This window comes from Gouania willdenowi, chromosome 1 (assembly GCF_900634775.1).
Source record: "Gouania willdenowi chromosome 1, fGouWil2.1, whole genome shotgun sequence".
Lineage (NCBI taxonomy): Eukaryota > Metazoa > Chordata > Actinopteri > Blenniiformes > Gobiesocidae > Gouania > Gouania willdenowi.
Window position 1 is genome coordinate 24,697,626 of NC_041044.1, and position 21,133 is coordinate 24,718,758.

Genomic DNA, 21,133 nt, shown 5'->3' on the forward strand with positions numbered 1-21,133 from the left:
CATAGTGATGCGTTCCCTCGACGGAGAACTACAGTTGGCCAACCTCTGCGTCACGTTGATGGCGTAGGTTCTGGTGAAGAACCATATACCAGGCTTTAGTCTCAGTGTTGAATTTAAACCACGGCAACACGCCTACTTCTGCACGCTTCATCCGCAAACGCTTCGCAACCCACCCCCACCCCAACGCCTCCTCTTCTATTTAGTTAAACAGTGTCTTCTGTTGGCATCTAACGTCTGTGCTTCTGTTCCAGGAGGTCCTGCTGACCGCTCTCTCTGCTTATGCTTCTCCATGTAGCTCATGTATGAGTGAGTGTGAGCTCGATTTGCTTTGGACTTTCCACTCAGCTGCTGGAAGAGCAGAGAGGTCCCAGAACAGAGCCTTACTGCCAAATCTAAACTACATGCTAAATAAAACAATTTGACTAAAGTGATCCGGACTAAAGTCAGCTTTTGTTTATACTGCATGTTTGTTCGCAGAAACAATCAAAACATGGTCCCAAAGGTGATGGTAATGACACTCCTGATGCTGCTCTATTTTTTGTGAAGAAAGGTGTTTATTTTCTATTGTTTTGTATTGTAGCAAATAAAACAAACTTAACTCCCACAAGGCGGATGCTGCTTGATTTAGCGTTGATCATTTTAGGAGAATATGTGGCTAGGGAAACGCTTAGTGTCAAAGTGGCACTACTGCCTCTCAGCAAAAGCTTATGCATTGCGGAGGTTGCATGTTCTCAGTGAGCATCCTTGAGTTTTTCCTTCTCAGTCTAAAAAGATTTGTGTTGGATTCATAAATTAACTCAAGAACTGAACGTGTGTTGGCTCAGGGAGACCTGGACGTCTCCTGAATCCCTGGCGGTTTGTTTAGGATAGATTAAGCTTCATACAGGAAGATTTTAGCGACAATGTACAACAAAGTATCCCACATGCACAAAAAACAACAAAGCCAGACTTTAAAAAAAAGGTGCAATGTCAAAGTTTATTTTGTATTGTTCATAAGATATAGAAGACTGAAATGTATTTTCTTCATCAGACTGCATCTATAGGTTTTTTAAATGTCATTTGATATATCAGACAGCATTAGTTAAAATGTAAGAGACAGGAATAGAGAGAGAGGATGGATGAGGCTCCAGGGTTTCACGCTGGAAATCCTACAAATTCCCTTGGGTTTCATTTCGCATGTTGACTGTGGACACGTTGATCGGTGGGTGTTGAAGTTTTACCATGACACATATAGAGGAATACAGGGTTATTAAAAGGTCACCACCATTATAAGTTAGAGTCCTACTCCAATATAAAACCTTATGAAAACATGAAAAATGTGAGTGAGTTTGGGCGGGGTGTAATGATTATCAACTCTTGGCACATGAGGATGTTCATTTCTCTCTCGTCAAGTTTCATCGGACATAATCTACGCAGACAGCTGTGTACAGATGTGACGATTGACACCGAGCATTGATAAATGTTCGCTGTATTTAAGCTTTCTATACATCAGGCGTGTGTTCTCCTGAAGCTTGTGAATCTGTATTAATTTAAATGGTAAAGTCCAGTTTGATAAAAAAATAAAGTAAAAGCAGCTGTGACGCTAGTGAAGGTGTAAATGAAACCAACAACAGGCTGAGGAGATTCGTGTTTGGTTGTTTAGTGGTAAACTGCAGCCAAGTCAACATCTCCCATTCCTGCTTTATAATAACTCTATTAGCGAACCTCCTCACAAACACACACGGTCTCTGCAGGCCACCTCCAGACTTTTATTTAACCCGTGCACGTATACATATGAGCTAAAATTCTGCCCTTAAAATATTTAGTAGAATATCCAACAGATTAATTTACCGTCAAGCAAAATAATGTAAATATAACATTATGCATGAAATAGTTTTAATCATCATTTAATTGATTTTAAGATATTGAGTTGTTTATTTTAATAATAACTTTTCACTTACTATATTATTTGAAACTGGCCACCATGTACCAGAAGTTATTAAATGTTTGTAAATTGTTCTTAAACTTAAGTTTGGATTTTCCTGTAAGAAATTTTGACCTTGGACTTTTTCTTTAAGGTTGTATCGGTGCAAAAGTAAGAGAGCAGTGCTGCCAGCTGCCCTCAGTGTTTCTCATTGATCCGATTTCAGATTAAAACTCAACCAAAAAGTTGAAAAACGAAGCCCATTTGTCTTCTTTCTTGAAATGTCACAAGCCGACGTTTGTGCAAACTGTGGAAAGTATGAGCATCTTTTGTTAATTTGAAAAAATATTATATTCTTAACATTGAATTTCTTTGTACAAGCAGCTTTACATTTTCCACAAATGAGCACATTTCACAGCCCACCCGAAACTGTAAACGACCATATGTAATGCTCTGATTTTCAAAGTAGTCCACAGAGAAGACGTGTCACCGTTTGGTCGGAGTCCAAACACTGATTTCAGTTGCTTCATTTGTAACCGCTAACGAACTGTTGTTTGCAACACATCAGTGTGCAAACCTACATCCTCTTTAGCTTTTTGTTTACTGGAAGATGGAATTTCCTTTTTTTTCTGAGATGTTGGACTTTTTGAGTTCACGCTAATGGCACGACGATTGTATTTTTGTGAAGCACAGAAAGGTTTCTTGCAACATTAGTGTCAATGAAAGGGAATAAACAAAGACTTTGGATCCACTTATCCTCTCCATCTCTCCCCATTACAAGTCACGAGTGGAGAATTGGTTTTTCTCTGTAGTGCAAAACGCAAAGATCAACGGTTGATGCAACACCCTGTTAGGTAAAATAAACCCTGCCTGTGATTCACCTTTAATCATCAAATACAATGTATGTAGAATTCTCACCTGTATATGTAATACCACTGTACATTTTAAAAGCCTTTCCTCTCAAAAAAAGCGTACTATTAGTGTAGGGCTGGGCGATATGCAGCAATACTCACATCTCAATATTTTTTTCTCAAAATGGCGATATACGATATAAATCTTGATAATTTAAATTCAAATGAAGTCTGACCAGAAAGACAATTCTGGGTTAAATTTGCTGATGCAAAATGCCACACAGGCTCATTTATTAACAAACAGTTGCACCATTTGTGCCACGTTTAGCCTTTTCTCCTATAAAGGACAGCATGCGTGAGTGAGCTCTTTAGTGTGGCTTGTTAAGGGGAAGGTAGTGAAAGCAGCGACTTCTAAAACAAGTATTTTAAAACAAATGTAGCTATAAAAAATATATATCAATATAAGCAATATTATGATTTTCTATATCGCCAAAATAGAAAACTCAACATATCTTGAATCTCGACATATCGCCCAGCCCTATATTAGTGTTTAATATGTAAAATATTCTCAATCCGTCACACTGTATGTTAAAATATTGATATGAGCACATTTGCAGATGACTCAGAATAAGCACCGAGACTAGAAGTCTTTCTATTTATTGATGTCTTGTCTGGTGGAAACACTGATCGACGTCTGCCTTTTATTTCAGTGACAGAAATACAGTAGATATATAATATTCTTACTTGTGGCATCTGTATCTTATGCTAGAACCAATCATTTGCAGCAGCTGGTGTTTCCTGTACGGGGCTTAACAGGAGACGTTTAGGTGTCAAACACGGTTCAATTTGGGCTCGAAATCCTCAGACTACAGCACCAAGTTACAGTAAACAACAGATTAATTAAGGGCAACGTCACTTCATGAAGCTACAAATAGCTTCAATGGTAAAGGAAAACGAAGAAAACCCGGCTAATGACAATATTTGATAAAATCTTTTCTCCTAAAAACAGTGAATGAAAGGTTCGCTTTCCTTATTTAAAATTGTAAAAAATAAATCAATTCTTAAAGATCTCTACAAGCCTGTTTCCTCCTCTCTTCTAATAAATAAGTGGCCAAATTTTGGACCTAATGATAAACACCAAGTGTGCTACATGGACTAATTGAGCTACTTTGTGCTGCTAGCTCTGATTTTTTTTGAAGTTGCGTTATCGTGTTTGAAAAGGCTTCGGTTTCAGGCCAGGACGAGCTGAACCGCCCCTGCAAAGACAACCATCTCCTGGCAGCAGCTTCACAGAAACATCAATTAAACCAATCTCCCCACAATGTTCAACACTACGTTGAAACACATCTGGAGTTAAACCTTAAAGAAAGACGAAACGTGTTCCCCCTAGTACTGAACGCTCAGCAGCAGAAAAGCTCGGGGCTTGGATTTAATTGCATTGCTTAGTCACATTTCATTATAACGACCTATGGCAGTTTGTCAGCACAGATGTTCACCTTTAAAGATGACAAAACAAATAAATAAACAAAAAGGAGGAAAATAAATGTCAAACTCATAGCAGCAAATCTCTGTCTCTGGAACACTTGCAGTGTTTCACTGGTTGGCACATAGGACACCGAGTTTGGCCACATTGATCTGTCTACACTCCCCATCATAATATATATAAAAAAATAATAAACAATATGAAAATAAGTTATACACACAAATAATCAACAAACAAAAGAAAAGATTTGGCAACATTTTGTTTCTTCTCCGTCTTGCTTATGTGTACCGTGAGTGGGTTTGGTGATAGACGGTGGAGACGTGCGGAGAGTTTGATCCTGATCGCCATTTTGTTATGACATCACGGTCCCACCATGCTGTACCTCTGCTTCTGATGCTCAGCAGCTTTCCAACACAAAGAAGTCTTTAACAGAGGTCAGAACCAGTCAGGAAGGAGTGTTAAAGGGGACGAGGAGTTGTTTTGTGCCCGTCGTGTTTTGCTCCTTGCCACGGTCACAGATTCAGGCCCAACGGTAGATCTCAGGCAGCGAGGAGCAGCAGTCTTGGATGTGAGAGCTGACTGTTAGGATGGAGGCTGGAGATAAACCCCAGGATTAGATGGTGTCTGGGGGACACAGTGATGGAGACAGTAACAGGAAGTGACGATCAGATGGGGTTCAACCAATGCCACAATGTTTGCATCAAGTCTAGGTAAATGCTGACAAAGCTGAAGAGGTGGACCTGTTGGGAGGACTCCACCAGTCCTGCAGTGCTCCACACAGCCTTTAGATCAAATGTGATCACAGAGCTCTCCTCTGCTCCTAGTTGTCCAACGTCTCCGCACGCACCATGCTGCCATAAAGCTGCTGCGTGTCTGCGTGCGTCTGCAGCTGCTCCTCGGGATCGCTGTCTGTGCTGCCCTCGCTGTCCAGGCGGGCCGATGAGTGACACGGGCCTGACAGAGTGGGGAAGAGGGCGGAGCCAGGCAGTGGGCTGGGCAGCAGGTCCTCATCAGAGCTCAGGTAATCACCATCAGCAGAGGTGGGGCTAGCGAGACACACACTCTGGTAGTTAGTGGTTCCTCCTCCATCACCGACTCTGCCACTCGGAGTCAACTTCTGTCCTCTCAACTGCCTGATCTAAAGTAAGAGGAAATAAGATTAGACCAGAATATAGTTTTTTTTTTAAACTCGGACATAACACTGTTATATTTTACATAAAAACAGGATAAAAGAAATGCAATGTGACTAATATTGCAGTAAAGCAGGTTCTGGTGTTTTGGTTCATGTTGTATCCATTTTTACTAATTACTAACTTCTCTTTGTTGTACTTATAGTACAACAATGAGAACTTAGCAATGCCCTTTTTCAATATCTGTTTTTACCCCACATGCAGTGCAATCTTTTTTGTGACAAGAATGCATCTTTCATTTTTGCAAATAATAAAATATGGTAACACTTTAGTTGAGGTTTTATACATAAGGCTGACATTACACTGTCATTAGCATGAATAAGGTGTCATGAAGGCTGTCATTAAGTGTCGTTCGGAATTGTTACCTAACCCCACTAGATATCTCCATCTAACCCAAAAAATGCCAACATAGCTCCAAATGTGTCATAATTTAGTGAACAACCCTTAATGACAGCCTTAACTCTTTCAGTGCCATTGACGTAAAATGACGTCAATTATGTTTTTTCACGGAGATAGCGGATACAAAATACAGTGAGCAAAACATTCAACTGTGAGCCAGATAGCAAAATAATACGTGACATGTAGGTGAAAAAAAAAATAGCTTAAAAAATAGCTTCAAAGTTACTAATAGGTTTTTTCAGAAAAAGATGTTTTTCCCAGCTTTTTGTCACAAACTGGCGATTTGTGTGTAACTTGCCTCTATTCAACTGCGGATTACAGAAGAATGAAACAAGCTAGAAACAAAACTATTATTTTCTGATGAAATTAGAGATTTTAATCTTTCGGAATCTGGTGTCAGAATTCAGATAGTCATAGTAAAAAATATTCTGTTGGTCTAAAAATCAGTCAAAATGCTCAAAAACGGCTGGTACTGAGGGGGGAAGAAATTCTGAAAATGGTTGGCACTGAATGAGTGACACCTTATTCATGCAAATGACAGATAATGACAGAGCAATGTCAGCCTGATGTAGAAAACTTCAATTAAGTGTTACCTAAAATATATTTATTATATTTCCTAACCCTCACTAAGAATGGTAAGCTAGACTAAAAAGAGAGGGCAGTGCTACCCCCCTGAGTGAGGGAGGACATATGAAGGTAAAAGTGTTAGGGAGGAGTATTATATGATGCTAGTATTGTGCAGAGGAGTGAAATCTGCTGTGCCAGTGTAGGGACATACAGAGACAATATTATAAGGAAAAACACTCCATTGCTTAGACACTTGAAGACAAAAGTGAACAGAGGGAGTGAGTGTGTGTATACAATTGTAACAGAGCTAGCTATTAGTTGGAAACAAACGTTTCTAAGATATGTCACAATCTAAGCTATCCTGAACCCTCCGACATGCCTGTGAGTACACAACAGATGTGGGTGGAGCCAAGTAGCTACACTAGAGGCTGCACGGCCCCCCACTCCCCAAATGACGGCACCGTAAGCACCAAACCTCCCCCAGAGAGTACGAGGGCTCGCTAAAGCCTCCACAAGAGAAGAAACACCAACAACGCAAACACTGATGCAAAACACTGACCCTAACATGGCAACGTGGGGAAATCAATCTGCAGTCAACTAAACAGCCAGCCCTACCCAAAAAAGAGAAACACTACGAAATACCGCAGAAACCAGCAGTGCACTTGATGTCAGTCACAAGTTAAAATTGAGTTGGATTTTAATTCAACCCACTGAGCCTGATAATAACATTACAATCATATTTACATCCCATTCTGTTTGTATGGCGGATGTTTTAAACTTCTTTCAATGAGATTGTAAAGCAACTAGTCAAATTTTTTGCACCCCCAAAGCAAATCCCCCAAAATTGTAAGTCAAAAAGTTGAAAGGAATATGAAGCGCAACATAATACACAAAATAACTCCCAAAACATAAAAATAACATAAAAATAACAAAGTGAGACACAAGAACCACTTAAACAACCAAAAACAACACACAAAACAACATGTTAGAGAATTGCTCCAAAGACACACAAACTAACAGGAAAATATAGAAAACAACAAAAATACAGAAAGTTACCCTAAAAATGCAGAAAATGACAAAAAAAAAAAATACAATTAAAACAAGATCACAAAAAAATAACAAAAACACACAATGACAAGAAACTGAGAAAGCATCAAAACCACTGACAAAGACAACCCCCCCCCCCGTGTTAATGCTTTGATTGGTCATTATTCTAAATGCTGACATAAATGTTGGTCATGTGGCCCTCGCATCAGATACAATCACATTTTTGTGATTGAGTTGCCCATCCCTGTTGTAAAGGATAACATTGGTTGTTTCAATTCTTAACTTTTATAATTAACACTGTCCTTTAAATGATGGCTGAGAAAAAATCTAAGCCTCTACTCTGATAAGATGTTTTGGTTTGTGTTTTTCTGCTGCATGTCAGCTGCTGGGAAAGTTTGCAAAGGGCCGTGTGGTAAAAAAAAAAATAGAGAAACCAGTAAAACCTACTCGTGCATGCTTTTTAGAAAGATGTGCAGTGGTTGTGTTTAAAGTCAGATCAGGGAACCCACATGTCTCCTGCGTGAGGAGGGGACTCTGATTCAATCGAGTGTCTGTGTTTCTGTTTTACTGCTGCAGTCCGGTTTTTGTCTCGGTTTGTCCACCACATACCCACCACAGACCCACCACTGGGCCCTCACATGCATGCTGTTTGCATGTCGGGTCCACATACTGGCTCACAACAAATCTCAGAGGTTTTCCTTTTCCTCTATCAGACACACAGACTTCAGGGTGGGGGCTGAGGGGGAAACCAGATGTCAAATGTTTTGACACCGCTGTAAGTTGCAGGTAGGCTTTTAAGTTAGTTCTCTATTTTTCATTATTAGAAGACTTGTCCTGATTTGAATTTCCTTTCACCACCCCCTTTCACACTTGTGCACGAGGTGTGAATGTGTGAAAAGCTGCTGCCAGACAAGAGCGGTCGGAATGAGTCGCTGATGAACAGTTGGCACGCCACCCTGAAATATTTGTGGTTCTTCGCCTCCTCACCTAAAGGCTGGCAGACACCACAGGCTTTTCTAAATCTTCACGGGTTTAAAGAATCAACACTTGATGATAACAAAAGACAGATTGCACAGGTTCTCCCTCTTCTAACTCTATACATAGTGGTAAAACGTGACTTTGGTGTAAACAAACATGGTGGACGACCAAGAAGAGGCTATGACGGTCGTTTTTTGCCCTTTGCCTTTCTGAAAAAAACACCCCAAAAAGAAAACCGATTGTGAAAGAAGTCGTGGAGACGGCGAAAATGTGTGCTGTATGTATTACAGGTACAGGCTACTGGTATTACAGATGGCTTGGAGAGCAGAGCTGTGCGCTAGATGCTAGCACCAGTGCTAGAAATTAAAAAATATTAGTTAGCAATGCTATTACAATTACGGATGACCCAATCCATTCCGTTGAGAGATACAGGACAGATCGGGTTTTAGCGGCTTGCTGCGAATAAATGTAGAGGAAATTCGAGTTCACTCACGCAAGTTTCATTTAAAAGCTTGAGGTGAACAAAAGAAAAGAGATGAGAGGACTGAAGAACCCCCTACTTTTATAAAATTCTGAGTCCACAGCTGGAGTGAAGTGATAAGCTATAATTTATCTAAAAACTGATATTTACTGTACCTTTAACCATGCGGTTACAGAGTGATTTGCCCCTGTAGAGATTTCTAGATAAATGTGGGTTCAAATATGACTGTCACTTCCTGATTTCCACTCAGATTTAAAGTTCATTTTAAGCCACTTTATGAGAATAAAATAGGTGGGAGTGGTCTGTCTTTTTTTTTTTTTTTCTTTCTTTCTTTTTAAATCAGAGACACTTTGAACTAAGGGTTTGTTTTGTGTCATCATGCAAAAAATTGTGCAGTCAACACATACAGTGAGGGAATCGCATGCTGCTGGCGGGAAACAGCCTTTGGACATTCCATTCTATTATGAAATGATACAGAAAATGTTCTGTAAACCCTTTTGTTTGCTACAGTGTGAATTATCAATCAATCAACCTTGATTTATATACAGTGGATATACAAAGTCTACACACCCCTGTTCAAATGCCAGGTTTTTGTGATGTAAAAAAATGACACCAAGATAAATAAATAATCCACTTTTAATGTGACCTATAACTTGTATAATGCAATTGAAAAACAAACTGAAACCTGAAGTAAAAATAAAAAACTGAGAGAATGAGGTTGCACAAGTGTGCACACCCTCTTATAAGTGGGGACGGGGCTGTGTTTGGATTTTACCAATTACATTCAAACTCATGTTAAATTGAAGTCAGCACACACCTGTCACCATTTAAAGTGTCTCTGATTAACCCAAATAAAGTTCAGCTGTTCAAGTAGGCTTTTCCTGACATTTTGTAGCCACATCTTCCAGCACAAGCAATGGTCCACAGAGAGCTTTCAAAGCATCAGAGGGATCTCATTGTTCAAAGATATCAGTCAGATGAAGGGTACAAAATAATTCCCAAGGAATTGAATATAACATGGAACACAGTGAAGACAGTCATCATCAAGTGGAGAAAATACGGCACAACAGTGAGTTTATCAAGAACAGGGCGTCCGTCCAAAATGGATGACAAGACGAGAAGATAACTGGTCAGTGAGGCTGCCAAGAGGCTGACAGCAACACTGAAGAAGCTGCAGAAATTTCTGGCAAGTACAGTTGTGTAGTACATGTGACAACAATCTACCGTCTTCTTCATATGTCTAGACTATGGGGTAGGGTGGCAAGATGGACGCCTTATCTTATGAAGAAAAACATCCAAGTCTCCCAAACGCATGCGGGAAAATGTGTTATGGTCTGATGAAACCAAGGTTGAACTTTATGGCCATAATTCCAAAAGGTATATTTGGTGCAAAAACAATACTGCTCATCACCAAAAGAACACCATACCTAGCGTGAAGCATGGTGGTGGCAGCATCATGCTTTGGGGCTGTTTTTCTTCGGCTGGGACTGGGGCCTTAGTCAGGGTGGAGGGAATTATGAACAGTTCCAAATACCCGGCAGTGTTGGCACAAAACCTTCAGGCTTCTGTTAGAAAGCTGAAGATGAACTTTATCTTTCAATACGACAATGACCCTAAGCACACAGCCAAATCAACAAAAGAATGGCTTCACCAGAATAAGATTGAGGTTTTGGAATGGCCCAGCCAGAGTCAAGACCTGAATCTGATTGAAGCGGTTTGGAACACTTTTGTAAAGAAGAGTGGGCAAATATGACCTCATCAAGATGTGCCACACTGATAGACTCTTACCCAAAAAGACTGAGTGCTGTAATAAAAGCCAAAGGTGCTACAACAACATAGTATTTAAGGGTGTGCATGTTTATGCAACCAGGTTATCTTGCATTTTTTATTTAAAGGTTTCAGTTTGTTTTTCAATTGCATTGTACAGGTCACATTAAAGGCGGAAAATGTTGTAAAATTATTTATCTTGGTGTCATTTTTTTACATCACAAAAACCTGGCATTTGAACTGGGGTGTGTAGACTTTTTATAACCACTGTAGCACCTTTCTTACAAATTCAATTGTAGATCAAAGTGCTACACAGAAATTTGCTAACGTGCTTGACAAAAGTCAAATAAAAATGATTAAAAAAAAAGTTTAGAGACTAATGCACACAGAAGTAATTTAATAAGTTAATTAAATTAAAATAAATATATATGTTGTATGTGTGTATGTATGTTTGTGCGTGTGTATATATCTAAACATTAAAAAAAAAAAAAAAAAGAAAATAAATAAGTTAATTAAAAGATGACAAAAAAAGAAAGCGTCAGAGAAAAAAAAAAAAATAAAATAAAATTAAGAAACAAAGCAGAGAAAAGAACAATTTTTAAAATATAAAACACTAAAATTTGCATAAAACATTAAAAACATAAGAACCCTATATTGATAAAAATCATAAAGCACTACATAAAATCCAGACTGAATAAATAAGTTTTTAGAACCCAAACCCTCTCAGATCCCCCAGCAGGCTGTTCCATAAAAACTGAAGAAGTCGTCTCCATACTTTTTAGTTTTGCTCTTGGAACAATTAAAAGAGTAGTAGCAGAGGATCTGAGGGTCGGGCTGGGTTCATAAACTAAAACCATCTTTGATAGGTAATCTGGGGCGAGGCCTAATAAAATTATTTTAAAATCAATGTGAAAACTAACAAGCAACCAGTGCAAATATTTTAAAATAGGAGTAATGTGTGCTCTCCTTCTGACCTTGGTCAGTGCATTAGGTTGCATTATGTTGCTATAATCTTAATTCTGTCTATAGAAATTAGTCAGAGGCTACATATTAGTTAACTAAACATTTAAAGGATCATTATTCAACCTAATCTGTTGAGGATAATGTAACTGAAATATCTAATAAACTGCTGTTGACTTTAAGGGAGTTGGTCATAGTTTTTGTCATCATGCATGTGTTTGTAGAACAACCATAACAGTTACTGTCTGTTGTGAAAGTATGACTGTGTCTGTGTGTGTGTGTGTGTGTGTGTTGTGCGACTATCCTGCCTCGTTCTTCAGCTCAACAATCTGGTCCCGCAGCTCGTTGATGTACTGCCTGGAGTCGGAGTGGTTCAGCTGACCCTGGATCAGGCCTTCTTCTTTCTGGATCTCAAGATCTGCAATCCTCTGCCTGAGTTCAGCCATAGCAGCCATGCTGTCGGCTTCCCTCAGCCGCACCGCCATCACCTCCTCTTTGCTCTGAGGAGATTCAATGCAGAGAGACCAATATGGGACATATATCTTGTAAACATACGCTCTGGTTAGTAGCTCATCATCATTATCAACGAAATTCAATACAGTTCTGAAAGTATTAGCTGTTTCTGATATGTAATCATCTGGCTGTCTCATAATTTCTGCTTTTTCAAGGAAAATCATCTGCCATGTTTCATTTTCTTTTCAGGAATATTTTCCGGACATTAACTCATTGACTGCCATTGGCGTCTAAAGACGTCATTTGGTTAGTAACGTTGACTGCCAAAGACGCCTAAAGACGTCAATTGTGTTTTTCGGCTGGGGTTGCTAGGAGACAGTGTGACGAGGCTCTCCCGTGAATATTGAGCTTGTACCATGATGTAGTGACCAACTGGTGCCATGTAGGTGGCAGCAGCACAACTTTGAATGAGAAATCACCTGTGATGGGCAGAGCTCAGAGGAAGAGGAAAAGAGAGTTGATGCTAAAGCTCACAGCAGCGCACACTTGACCAGAGCATGTGTAGAACGAAGTGGACTATTGAATGTTGCAATAATGAGAAAAAACAATCAAAAAAATGGGGCAAGTGGTGACACTCGGCATGTCCGGGAGAAGGAGGAAGTTGCGTGTGTGGCGAATGACGAGGGGAGAGACTTGGAGGACGGCCAAAATACAGTAAGCAAACCATTCAATTCTGACCCAAATAACAAAATAATAATAATGTTGCCATTAAAAGCCCTGTCTCAGTGTTGTTTTTGTAATTTTATAGAAGGAAACCAATATTGAGGTGTCACTAAAGCAAAAAAAAAAAAAAAGCTTTAAAGTCACTGACTGTTTTCTTCAGAAATAGACGTTTTACTCAGCTTTTTGTCACAAACTGGCGATTTCTGTGAAACTTGCAGGATGAAAGAGTGTCTAATCTTTCAGAATCTGGTTTCAGATTTCAGATTGTCATAGTACAAAATATTCTGTGGGTCTTGAAAGATCAGTGAAAATGATCTAAAACGTCTGGCAATGTGGGGTTGGCTGCTCTGAAAATGGCTAGCAGTGAATGAGTTAACAGATCTTTTTAAAGGTTTGAACCTTGCAGTCTGACTCGGCCTGCTTCCTCTTCATCTCGTTGAGCTGTGCCTGCAGAGCTTTGTTCTGATTTGCCAGCATTTGGAGCCGGTCCTGCAGGGCGGAGCGTTCCTGCTCGTTGCGACCAATCAGTTTACTGTGGATCTGGTTCTAAAGAGACAGAACACGAATGACAGATGTCCATAAAACTGCAACAACAAAAACACTGTTTGTAGTGGCACTCGGCTCGTTCATCTCTTGTACCATCATGTAAACCCAATCTTTAACAACACGCTTCGCACGCGAGCAACGAGACATGACCACCTCGTTCTGCCTTTAATTAAACAATGTGAAGCATGGTCAAAAGACTGTGTTGCTTCCATCACATATTTGGCTTAAACAAACATGATTGACAGAAGTTACGTTGACGTCATAACACAATCAGCAAATATAAAACATTTTTAACACATAAGCACATCCTTAAATTGTGCATTTTAAACTAATATAAAATATAAGAATTATGATAAAGTTAAACTTGAAAATTCTTAATTTTTTTTAAACACAAATATTACTATTATTAAAATAGTATCTTTATGGCCCATACACTGTTATTATAACATTTGGGTTAAATAGTTGTTTGATAGATGGTCAATTAACTACTTGGATTAAAACTGGTGTCAAAATAACAATGCTTTTTGTCCTAGAGCAGTGTATCCCAAATGTTATTGCCCCATGTACCCCTTAGCCTTTATTTCTTATAGCATGTACCCTTTAGCTCATGTTATACATTATTTATTTGTGTCTGCAGGCTAGTCTAAACTCTTTTCTGTGCCTCGTCGAACATTAACCTTGAATTTTGTCCCTTTTATTCATTTATTTATGATGTTTTGCTCATTTTAGAATTTTAAATTCCCCTTTTAGTAAAGAGTTGTGCTACTAATTATTATTCATTGGATGAAGAAAAAGTATGTGTGCATTGTGCATGTAAAAAAAAAAAAAAATCTGTAATGTTAAAAAATAAACTGACAAATGTTTCTGTGTGCCTCCTGAGAGGTGTTCAAGTACCCGTAGGTGTACACAGAAATGTGAACAGTCAAGAGCAATTCTTCTAAAACTGATGATGGAATGTCTGACCTGGCTCTCCAGCTGCAAAGCTTTGAGTTTGACCTCTCTGAGTTCAGCCTGTGCTTGGGCCTCTCTCAGTCGAACCGTCATTAGTTTGTCCTGCAGCTCATTCATGGCGTTCTTCTTCGGGGATTCCTTCCAATGGCCCCCGCTGCCAGTGCTGGTGCCCCGTGACATATGGTGCTGGTACAAAGAGTGACACCCCCGTATGAACACAGGTGAGTCATGAAGGGGGTTTACAGAAAAGGCAGCAGCTTGTGGCCTTTACCTGCCAACGCTGGTTAAGGTCAGTGACGGTGTCCTGCATTTCTCTGAATGAGTGCAGCGTCTCCAACTCCCTCAGCTTCATCTGCTTCACCTCCTCCTGGAGAGCGGCCACGTTGTTCTCATCTGGCAAAGAGCTGCTTCTCTGGATACAAGAATGCATTGAAATAATTGATATACAGATTAAGTCTACACATGGTATAAAGTGTTTTTTTTGTATAATCTTTGAGCTTTTCTCATTTGCTTTCCGGATTTTGTAAAAACAAAATGATAAAAAGTGACGCATTTTACTTTTTTTGATCGTGACCCCGTTTTCATAACAAGAATTTCAGACCACCACAAAGACATTTTTTTCCTAGAATCTGTTTGTTATGCTGTATTACAAATATAGAATAGTCAGGATTAGTGACAATTTATGCCAGCTCAGATATATTTTTAACTGCATTCTAGTTGAACTAGATTTATATTTGACAAAGTGAAAGTATAGAATACATTTGTTTAAGATTCTGCGTTTTAATTAAAACATTTCAAAAATCTGTTTTCATTTTTCAGAAATGTCAGGCGACACCATTAAAACTCCAGGTGACTCCACATGGGGTCCTGACCCCAATGTTGAAAAACAGTGTCCAAATGTAAAAATCGATTAAATTACAAAACTCACTGAGAGGAGCACATCTGAACCAAAGAGCAGGAAGCAGACGTTTCACTCACTGCTTTTCTTACACTTTAGGAGATAAGCTGTTTTTACAAAATAAGGAAAAGCGTGTGTGCGTGTGTGTTTTTACCTTTTCCAGGTCAAGCACCTTGTCTTGCATTTCCTTCAGTGCACCAAGTAGCTCAGACTCATGGAGCTTGGATTGCTCCAGCTGTGTCTGCAGATTGCTCACAAACTGCTCAGTGTACTGTAACAAACAAGATCAATGCCACTTATGACCTTTTCATGAAACCTTTGGAGCAAAGGGGCAGATGGATGAAATCACAGCAAAATGATAGTTCCATTTTATTTCTTCTTCTTCACAGGGTCTTGTAAAAAAAACCCCAAACTATTAAACTCTATAATCACAAAAGCCACAATTAAGCTTGTCGTTATCTTTTTTCAGTTTTTTAAATGTCAAAAGCTAAACATTTGTATCAGAAAATAAGACATGTAGAAGTTAGTTCAACAGCTTATGTTTATGACTCAAACGCTCAGTTTTTGTTGTCAAAGAAGATATAAGATGGTCAGCATTACTCAGAAGTTCAAAAGTCAGAAAGTAGCAAAGCATTACATTTTAGTTGAATTTTATTTTTCTCAGAGCAAACTGTAATGGTATTACTACGCCTGTCAGATAAAACTTTGAAAACGTTCTCACCGTAACACTTTCTGAATGCACATCAACAATATTTTCTAAATTGTTCACTTGACTTGACACGACTTTACCTTGTGCTGCTGCAGCTCTCTGATGGTCTCCTGTGCTTTCTCCAGGTTCTCACTGGCCGTGTTGCACTGCTGCCTCACCACTGCCAGCTCCCGCTTCACCACATAGTTCTCCTCAGCTTCCTGTGCTCTGGTCACCTGACCCTGGGACAGAAAACCAGAGCAGGATGAGGGTCCAAATCCTCTGGAGAGTTAAAGCAGGCGTGGGGGACACTGGAATACCAGGGATCCATGAAGTACAACACCCTGGGATTCAAGAGCGCTTTCATCCACGGTTTGAAATAAATATAATTATATATTTGTATCTCTGAAGTGAAGCTAAAGGCAGTTTGCTGTATGTGACACAACAAATCTGACAAACAAAACTGTCCTGACCTAATCATGTGTTTTAACACAATCACAGGAGGACGTTTTGTATCTAGTGAAGATGTTTTTGAGAAGACAAACAAAACAGAACCAATTGTTTTAATATAAAGCCTTTAATGAAGGTGTTAACAACCTTTTTTGCCGTAATTCCTAATGCGTGGCTAAACAAATGGCTTTATATTTACCTGAGTCTTATGTAATGTTGAAAATTCAAATAACGATAATTCTTTAAATTGTCAAGCTATTTCAAATATATCATTAAATACTGAACCTTGAGAAGGTTTCTGTGCAGTGTGAAAACAAACAATAAACATGCCACATGCAGGGACTGTCCCATACAAGTCTGCTGCCATTACAGCTCAACATCACATGCATTCGCTGGTTACACGATCGTCTTGGGGAGGTTACAAACATGAAAAACAAACAGCTGATTTGCACATGCACCATTAGCTGGTTAAATGGAGGGAGAGAAGCATTGCAGGAGAGAAGCGGGAGGAGGAAATGTTCGTTGGGGCAGAGGATAGTATAGTGTGAGAGGAAAATGGTTGACAGTACTCTACCTGTATCAGTCTGTCTGCCAGAGCAGCGCTCTCCTATAGTGTGACGGAGGAGAGGAACAAGAAAGTGGAATCGAATAATGAAAAGAGTGAGAAAAAGAAGAGTGGGATGAAAGGAAAGGAGACCGAGGAGGAAATCCAGAGGAAAAAAGAAACAGGATCAAAGATTGAGGAATAAACCTTTGCAAAAACCCATTGAGAGACACTTTGAGAAGTTTATGATTAGAGAAACAGTAGTGGTGAGATCAGAGAAAAGATTATTAAAGACTAGAGTCACTCTCTGAAATAAGCAAAAAAAACCATGACTAAACAGAATCCCCAGCTAGACACACACACACACACACACACACACGAGAACAGAGTCCTCCAGAGCAAAAAACCAAACAGAGAACAAACCAAAGAGTTTCATAATAGAGTTTAGCAACTTGTAAGCCTTTAGTGTTCTGTCTCTGTCTCTCTCCTCACACTGCTCCGTCTCTGGACTCTGAAAAAAATATAATTACAGAGAAAGTTCATATCTTACCTTCTCCAAGGTCTCAATCCTCTGCTTCAGCAGCCTATTTTCTGTCCGTAACCTCTGATTAAGAAGGAAGAGGAAATGTAAAACCCTTTTAATGCTTCTCTCACTCACACTTTAACTGGACAGACAAAAAGCAAAAGAAGCCCTACCTTAATCTCTATTTGCTCCTCCATTTCTTTGTTTTTGATTGTGGTGTATTCCTTTTCGAGCCTGAAGTATAATAACACGCACACAAAAAAAAGGTTGTGATGCACTTCCTGAATCCGCCAAGATAAAAGCCACCCTTTCAAACAAGGTTTTGCTTGTTTGAAGTCAACAGAATGTCATTGTTTAGGCTCAGAGCCATTACAACATGAAGTCTGTCCAGCTGAGTAAGATGTGCTCTTACTTCTTCATCCTCTTGGGGTTGTATTTGACCTGATAGGCCCTGAGGATCAGTTTGTCCGTGCAGCTGTCAAACTGATGTGGGATCACCTTCTGGAAATGCTGGTAGACCCCGAGACAAAACACAGAGGCTTATTAGCATAAGAGACAAAATAGCAAATAAATTGTGATCAATGGTTAAATGTGGATCAGGTCCTGAAACATTAGCAAGTCATTCTGCATCTGTACCAAAACACAATAAATAAATTAGTAATTTGCATAAGTGTAAGGTTTGGAATTTCAATTACTGCCACACTTTTTATAGAAATAAATAAACCTGAAATGCATCAAACTTCATCATCACCCTTAAAATTTGGTACGTCACAATGTTGATCGTATTTAGTTTTTAATCACAGACCTGCAGGAACAAAACTGACATAAAAGGTGCAAACCTTGCATTGGAAGATCCATAGCGTTATTAGAGTGGCTAAAAAAACAGAAGCGTGTCCATTTTTTGTTTTTGATTTTTAAAAAGATTCTCTAGGGTCCCACATGGTCCCTAAAATCTGGCCATTGTTTGGGAAATATGATAATATATGCATGTGGACGATGTTATTTTATTTCAGTTAAAGGAACTTTTCCATCATACAAAATGTAAGAAATAGGGGAAATTCAAGCATGTGGGACATGTTTTACAACGTTTCATCAGTTTTATTGCTATCATTGTATTCTGTAATAGTTGCAGTTTTTACATGAAAATTATTAATAACTTTGATCAAGGACAGTAATAGCAGATGATTACAAATACCAACCGCTTCATTACAAGACAGGACAAAAACATCTGACAGCGCTGCCACCTAGTGTGCAGTCTGTGTTAGAAATATTTTCTTACACGTTTTCCTCACATCACACACATTCAGGGAGAATGGATGTAAACTCATCTCCTATGTGAAGCTGCACAGAGCGCAAACCCGTACCCAGACCTACCCGTTTCAGCTGATCTGTTTTCAGTCTGCAGTTTGAACGTGTGGCATGGAGTTGTTGACTCACAGTCTAATTTGGACCCGAGAGTCACGTGATCACTAGTCACACACCTGCTGAGCGTGTCTGCTCACCTGTGACATGCCCTCCATGTCCAGCTGAATGAGGTCCGTCTGGTTGTACTGTAGGATGGCAAGGCCCACACGAAAGATAATCTCTAGGCCCTGCAGAGGGGTTGTGCATTTATTCATCTATGTGGGCTTTGTTTTGTAGTAATTAAACATGGAGATTAAAAATAACTGCAGATAATACACATTTACCTCATACATAAAAATATCAAAGATGCGCGTGGCGACAGGCAGAGGAAGGAAGGTGAGAAAAAGGGTGAGAAACCAGGATGATGCGTACATGGACGTGTGAAAACTCTGAGACCGGAAATGGACATTAAGCTCTGGAAGCTGCTCCTGGTGGAAGAAAACAAAACAAATTTAGCCACGAACAAGTGTAACAGATGACAGAAACACAATAATGACTGAAGGGAAGTGGTAAAGTAAGTACTTTGCTGCCCCTTTGTGGACACATTTCCACATTGCAAGCATGAAATTTGTGCATTTCTTTTATTACCTGTAACAGATATTCAAACTGGTAAATGCAAAGGCCGAGCTCTGCCATGGTCGGTTTGAACAGTTCCCTCAGACGATACTCCTGCATCAGACGCACAAACACACAGAAAGCCTCCTCCTCAGGCATCTGCAAGTAGGGGAGAGCAGGGAGTTCCCTCATGATGTCCAAAATATGAATTGCTTACACTGGATTGTAATAAGAACCCAAAGACTATGTTTCACTGATATTCCAACAGCCTAACTATTATTTTTTTAAAACATCGACATGACAAATCGTTGTCTAGAACATAATATGTGCTGATTACCTGCATTAGAAGCAAACCAACGATGAATGCGCTGCCCTGGCAGTAGCCCACCTCACGGTCCACCAGAGAGTAAGCCTGGAAAACACAAAGATTACACTGTAAGGGCTGTGCTCACAAATGTTGCAGACAACAAGCAACATAAGCAACATTAAGGAATATTCAGACTTTAAAGCAGTACGCGACCATCACATGAATACACTTTAGGTCTGAAGCTGAATATAACAACTAGTGACTAATTCCTGTCAGAAATACCTTTGCAGTGATTTATATGAACTTTTAGCCCAAACACATGTAATATCCATCAATATGAGGGCATCGCCATTTTGGAAACTTTAACCAATTAGCATCTACATGTCACTAGTGCAGTGCCCGTAGGAAATATGTATTGCTATAGAAAAGCAGGAGGTTAAGTAACTTTTTCATGGATGGCCAAATGAGGTTGTGTTTGAAGGTGGCACGTCAGGGCCTATTGTGTTTTCATATATCTAAATGAATAAATTGGGAAAAAGCAAAGCACCAGCATGAAGTCATGCCTGGAAAAACACTTTGAGACACTCACGTTTACATGGGAGCTTTAATTCCTCTTTAATTCAGAATAAAAGTTAAATCGTCTTTAAACACTTAAATTGAATTCTGAATTACACACACACACATATGCACGCGGTTCAACCAAAATGAGCAAAGTGAAGACACAAGAGGCTGCCGCACACGCGCGCGCACAGCTTTGAACCAAGCTGCAGGCGTGTTGAAAGTCTGAGCTCTGTCTGTCCCTGAACAGCAGAGATATTTGAGCCACAGACACACACAAACACACACACAGACAGATTTCTTGCTTTAATAGATAGATGTTCTCGTCACGTCGATACCACTTCTATGCATTTCAGGTCCAATGTTAGCATTTCAATCCAGTGTTCCAGTGCTTAGGTACATGTCATCCATCTTCCTTGGATGTGATCACTTTATTTCAGAATCATTACATTGGACAAATATGGAAATGTTTGGATGCCACAAGCAGTCTTTTTCCTACTGATCCCTGCATGGCTTTTAGTTGAACAAGGAAGACACCTCAAGACATATTTTTCTACACTACCAGGATGAGAACCATCAAAGACCTTTAAGAGACCTCATCAAACCAGAAAGTGCTCCATTCACATTATTCCTTCACAGTTTATTAAACATGTCGACCTCCACAAGCGTGCTTTAAAGTGCTTCTTATTGCATATGTTGCTTCTGAATCCCCTCTCATACCTACTGGTAAAGTTTACATTGTCTTTCAGTTGAGATGTTTTTGTAATTTAGGTTCAGTATTAGCTGATTTGGGGCAACTGGACTTAAAGTGCGTTAAAGATTCCTGAGTGAGAGCAGAAAGTTCTAACAATATAGACAGGAAACATCAACACTGGGAATCACTGTAGTGTTTCCCTAACAGTAAGAT

The 21,133-nt window shown here is 39.5% G+C and overlaps 1 protein-coding gene across 4 annotated transcripts in view; it reads right to left on the reverse strand.

Moving 5' to 3' along the window:
* Positions 1-957: 957 nt before the first annotated feature.
* evi5l (ecotropic viral integration site 5 like) overlaps positions 958-21,133 on the reverse strand; it is a 32,727-nt gene continuing 12,551 nt past the window's right edge. For 2 of the 4 annotated variants that reach the window (XM_028446920.1, XM_028446928.1), the window contains 15 exons: positions 19,699-19,773; positions 19,395-19,520; positions 19,091-19,234; positions 18,905-18,994; positions 17,815-17,912; positions 17,576-17,636; positions 17,430-17,483; positions 16,910-16,942; positions 15,987-16,127; positions 15,352-15,468; positions 14,571-14,711; positions 14,312-14,485; positions 13,202-13,348; positions 11,935-12,126; positions 958-5,375 (listed from right to left, as the gene is read on the reverse strand). In XM_028446920.1, coding sequence (XP_028302721.1) covers positions 5,058-5,375; positions 11,935-12,126; positions 13,202-13,348; positions 14,312-14,485; positions 14,571-14,711; positions 15,352-15,468; positions 15,987-16,127; positions 16,910-16,942; positions 17,430-17,483; positions 17,576-17,636; positions 17,815-17,912; positions 18,905-18,994; positions 19,091-19,234; positions 19,395-19,520; positions 19,699-19,773 — 1,911 coding nt within the window. In that variant the 3' untranslated portion in view covers positions 958-5,057. The remainder of the gene's footprint in view (positions 5,376-11,934; positions 12,127-13,201; positions 13,349-14,311; positions 14,486-14,570; positions 14,712-15,351; positions 15,469-15,986; positions 16,128-16,909; positions 16,943-17,429; positions 17,484-17,575; positions 17,637-17,814; positions 17,913-18,904; positions 18,995-19,090; positions 19,235-19,394; positions 19,521-19,698; positions 19,774-21,133) is intronic. The other 2 variants (XM_028446936.1, XM_028446943.1) reach the window with 2 other exon arrangements.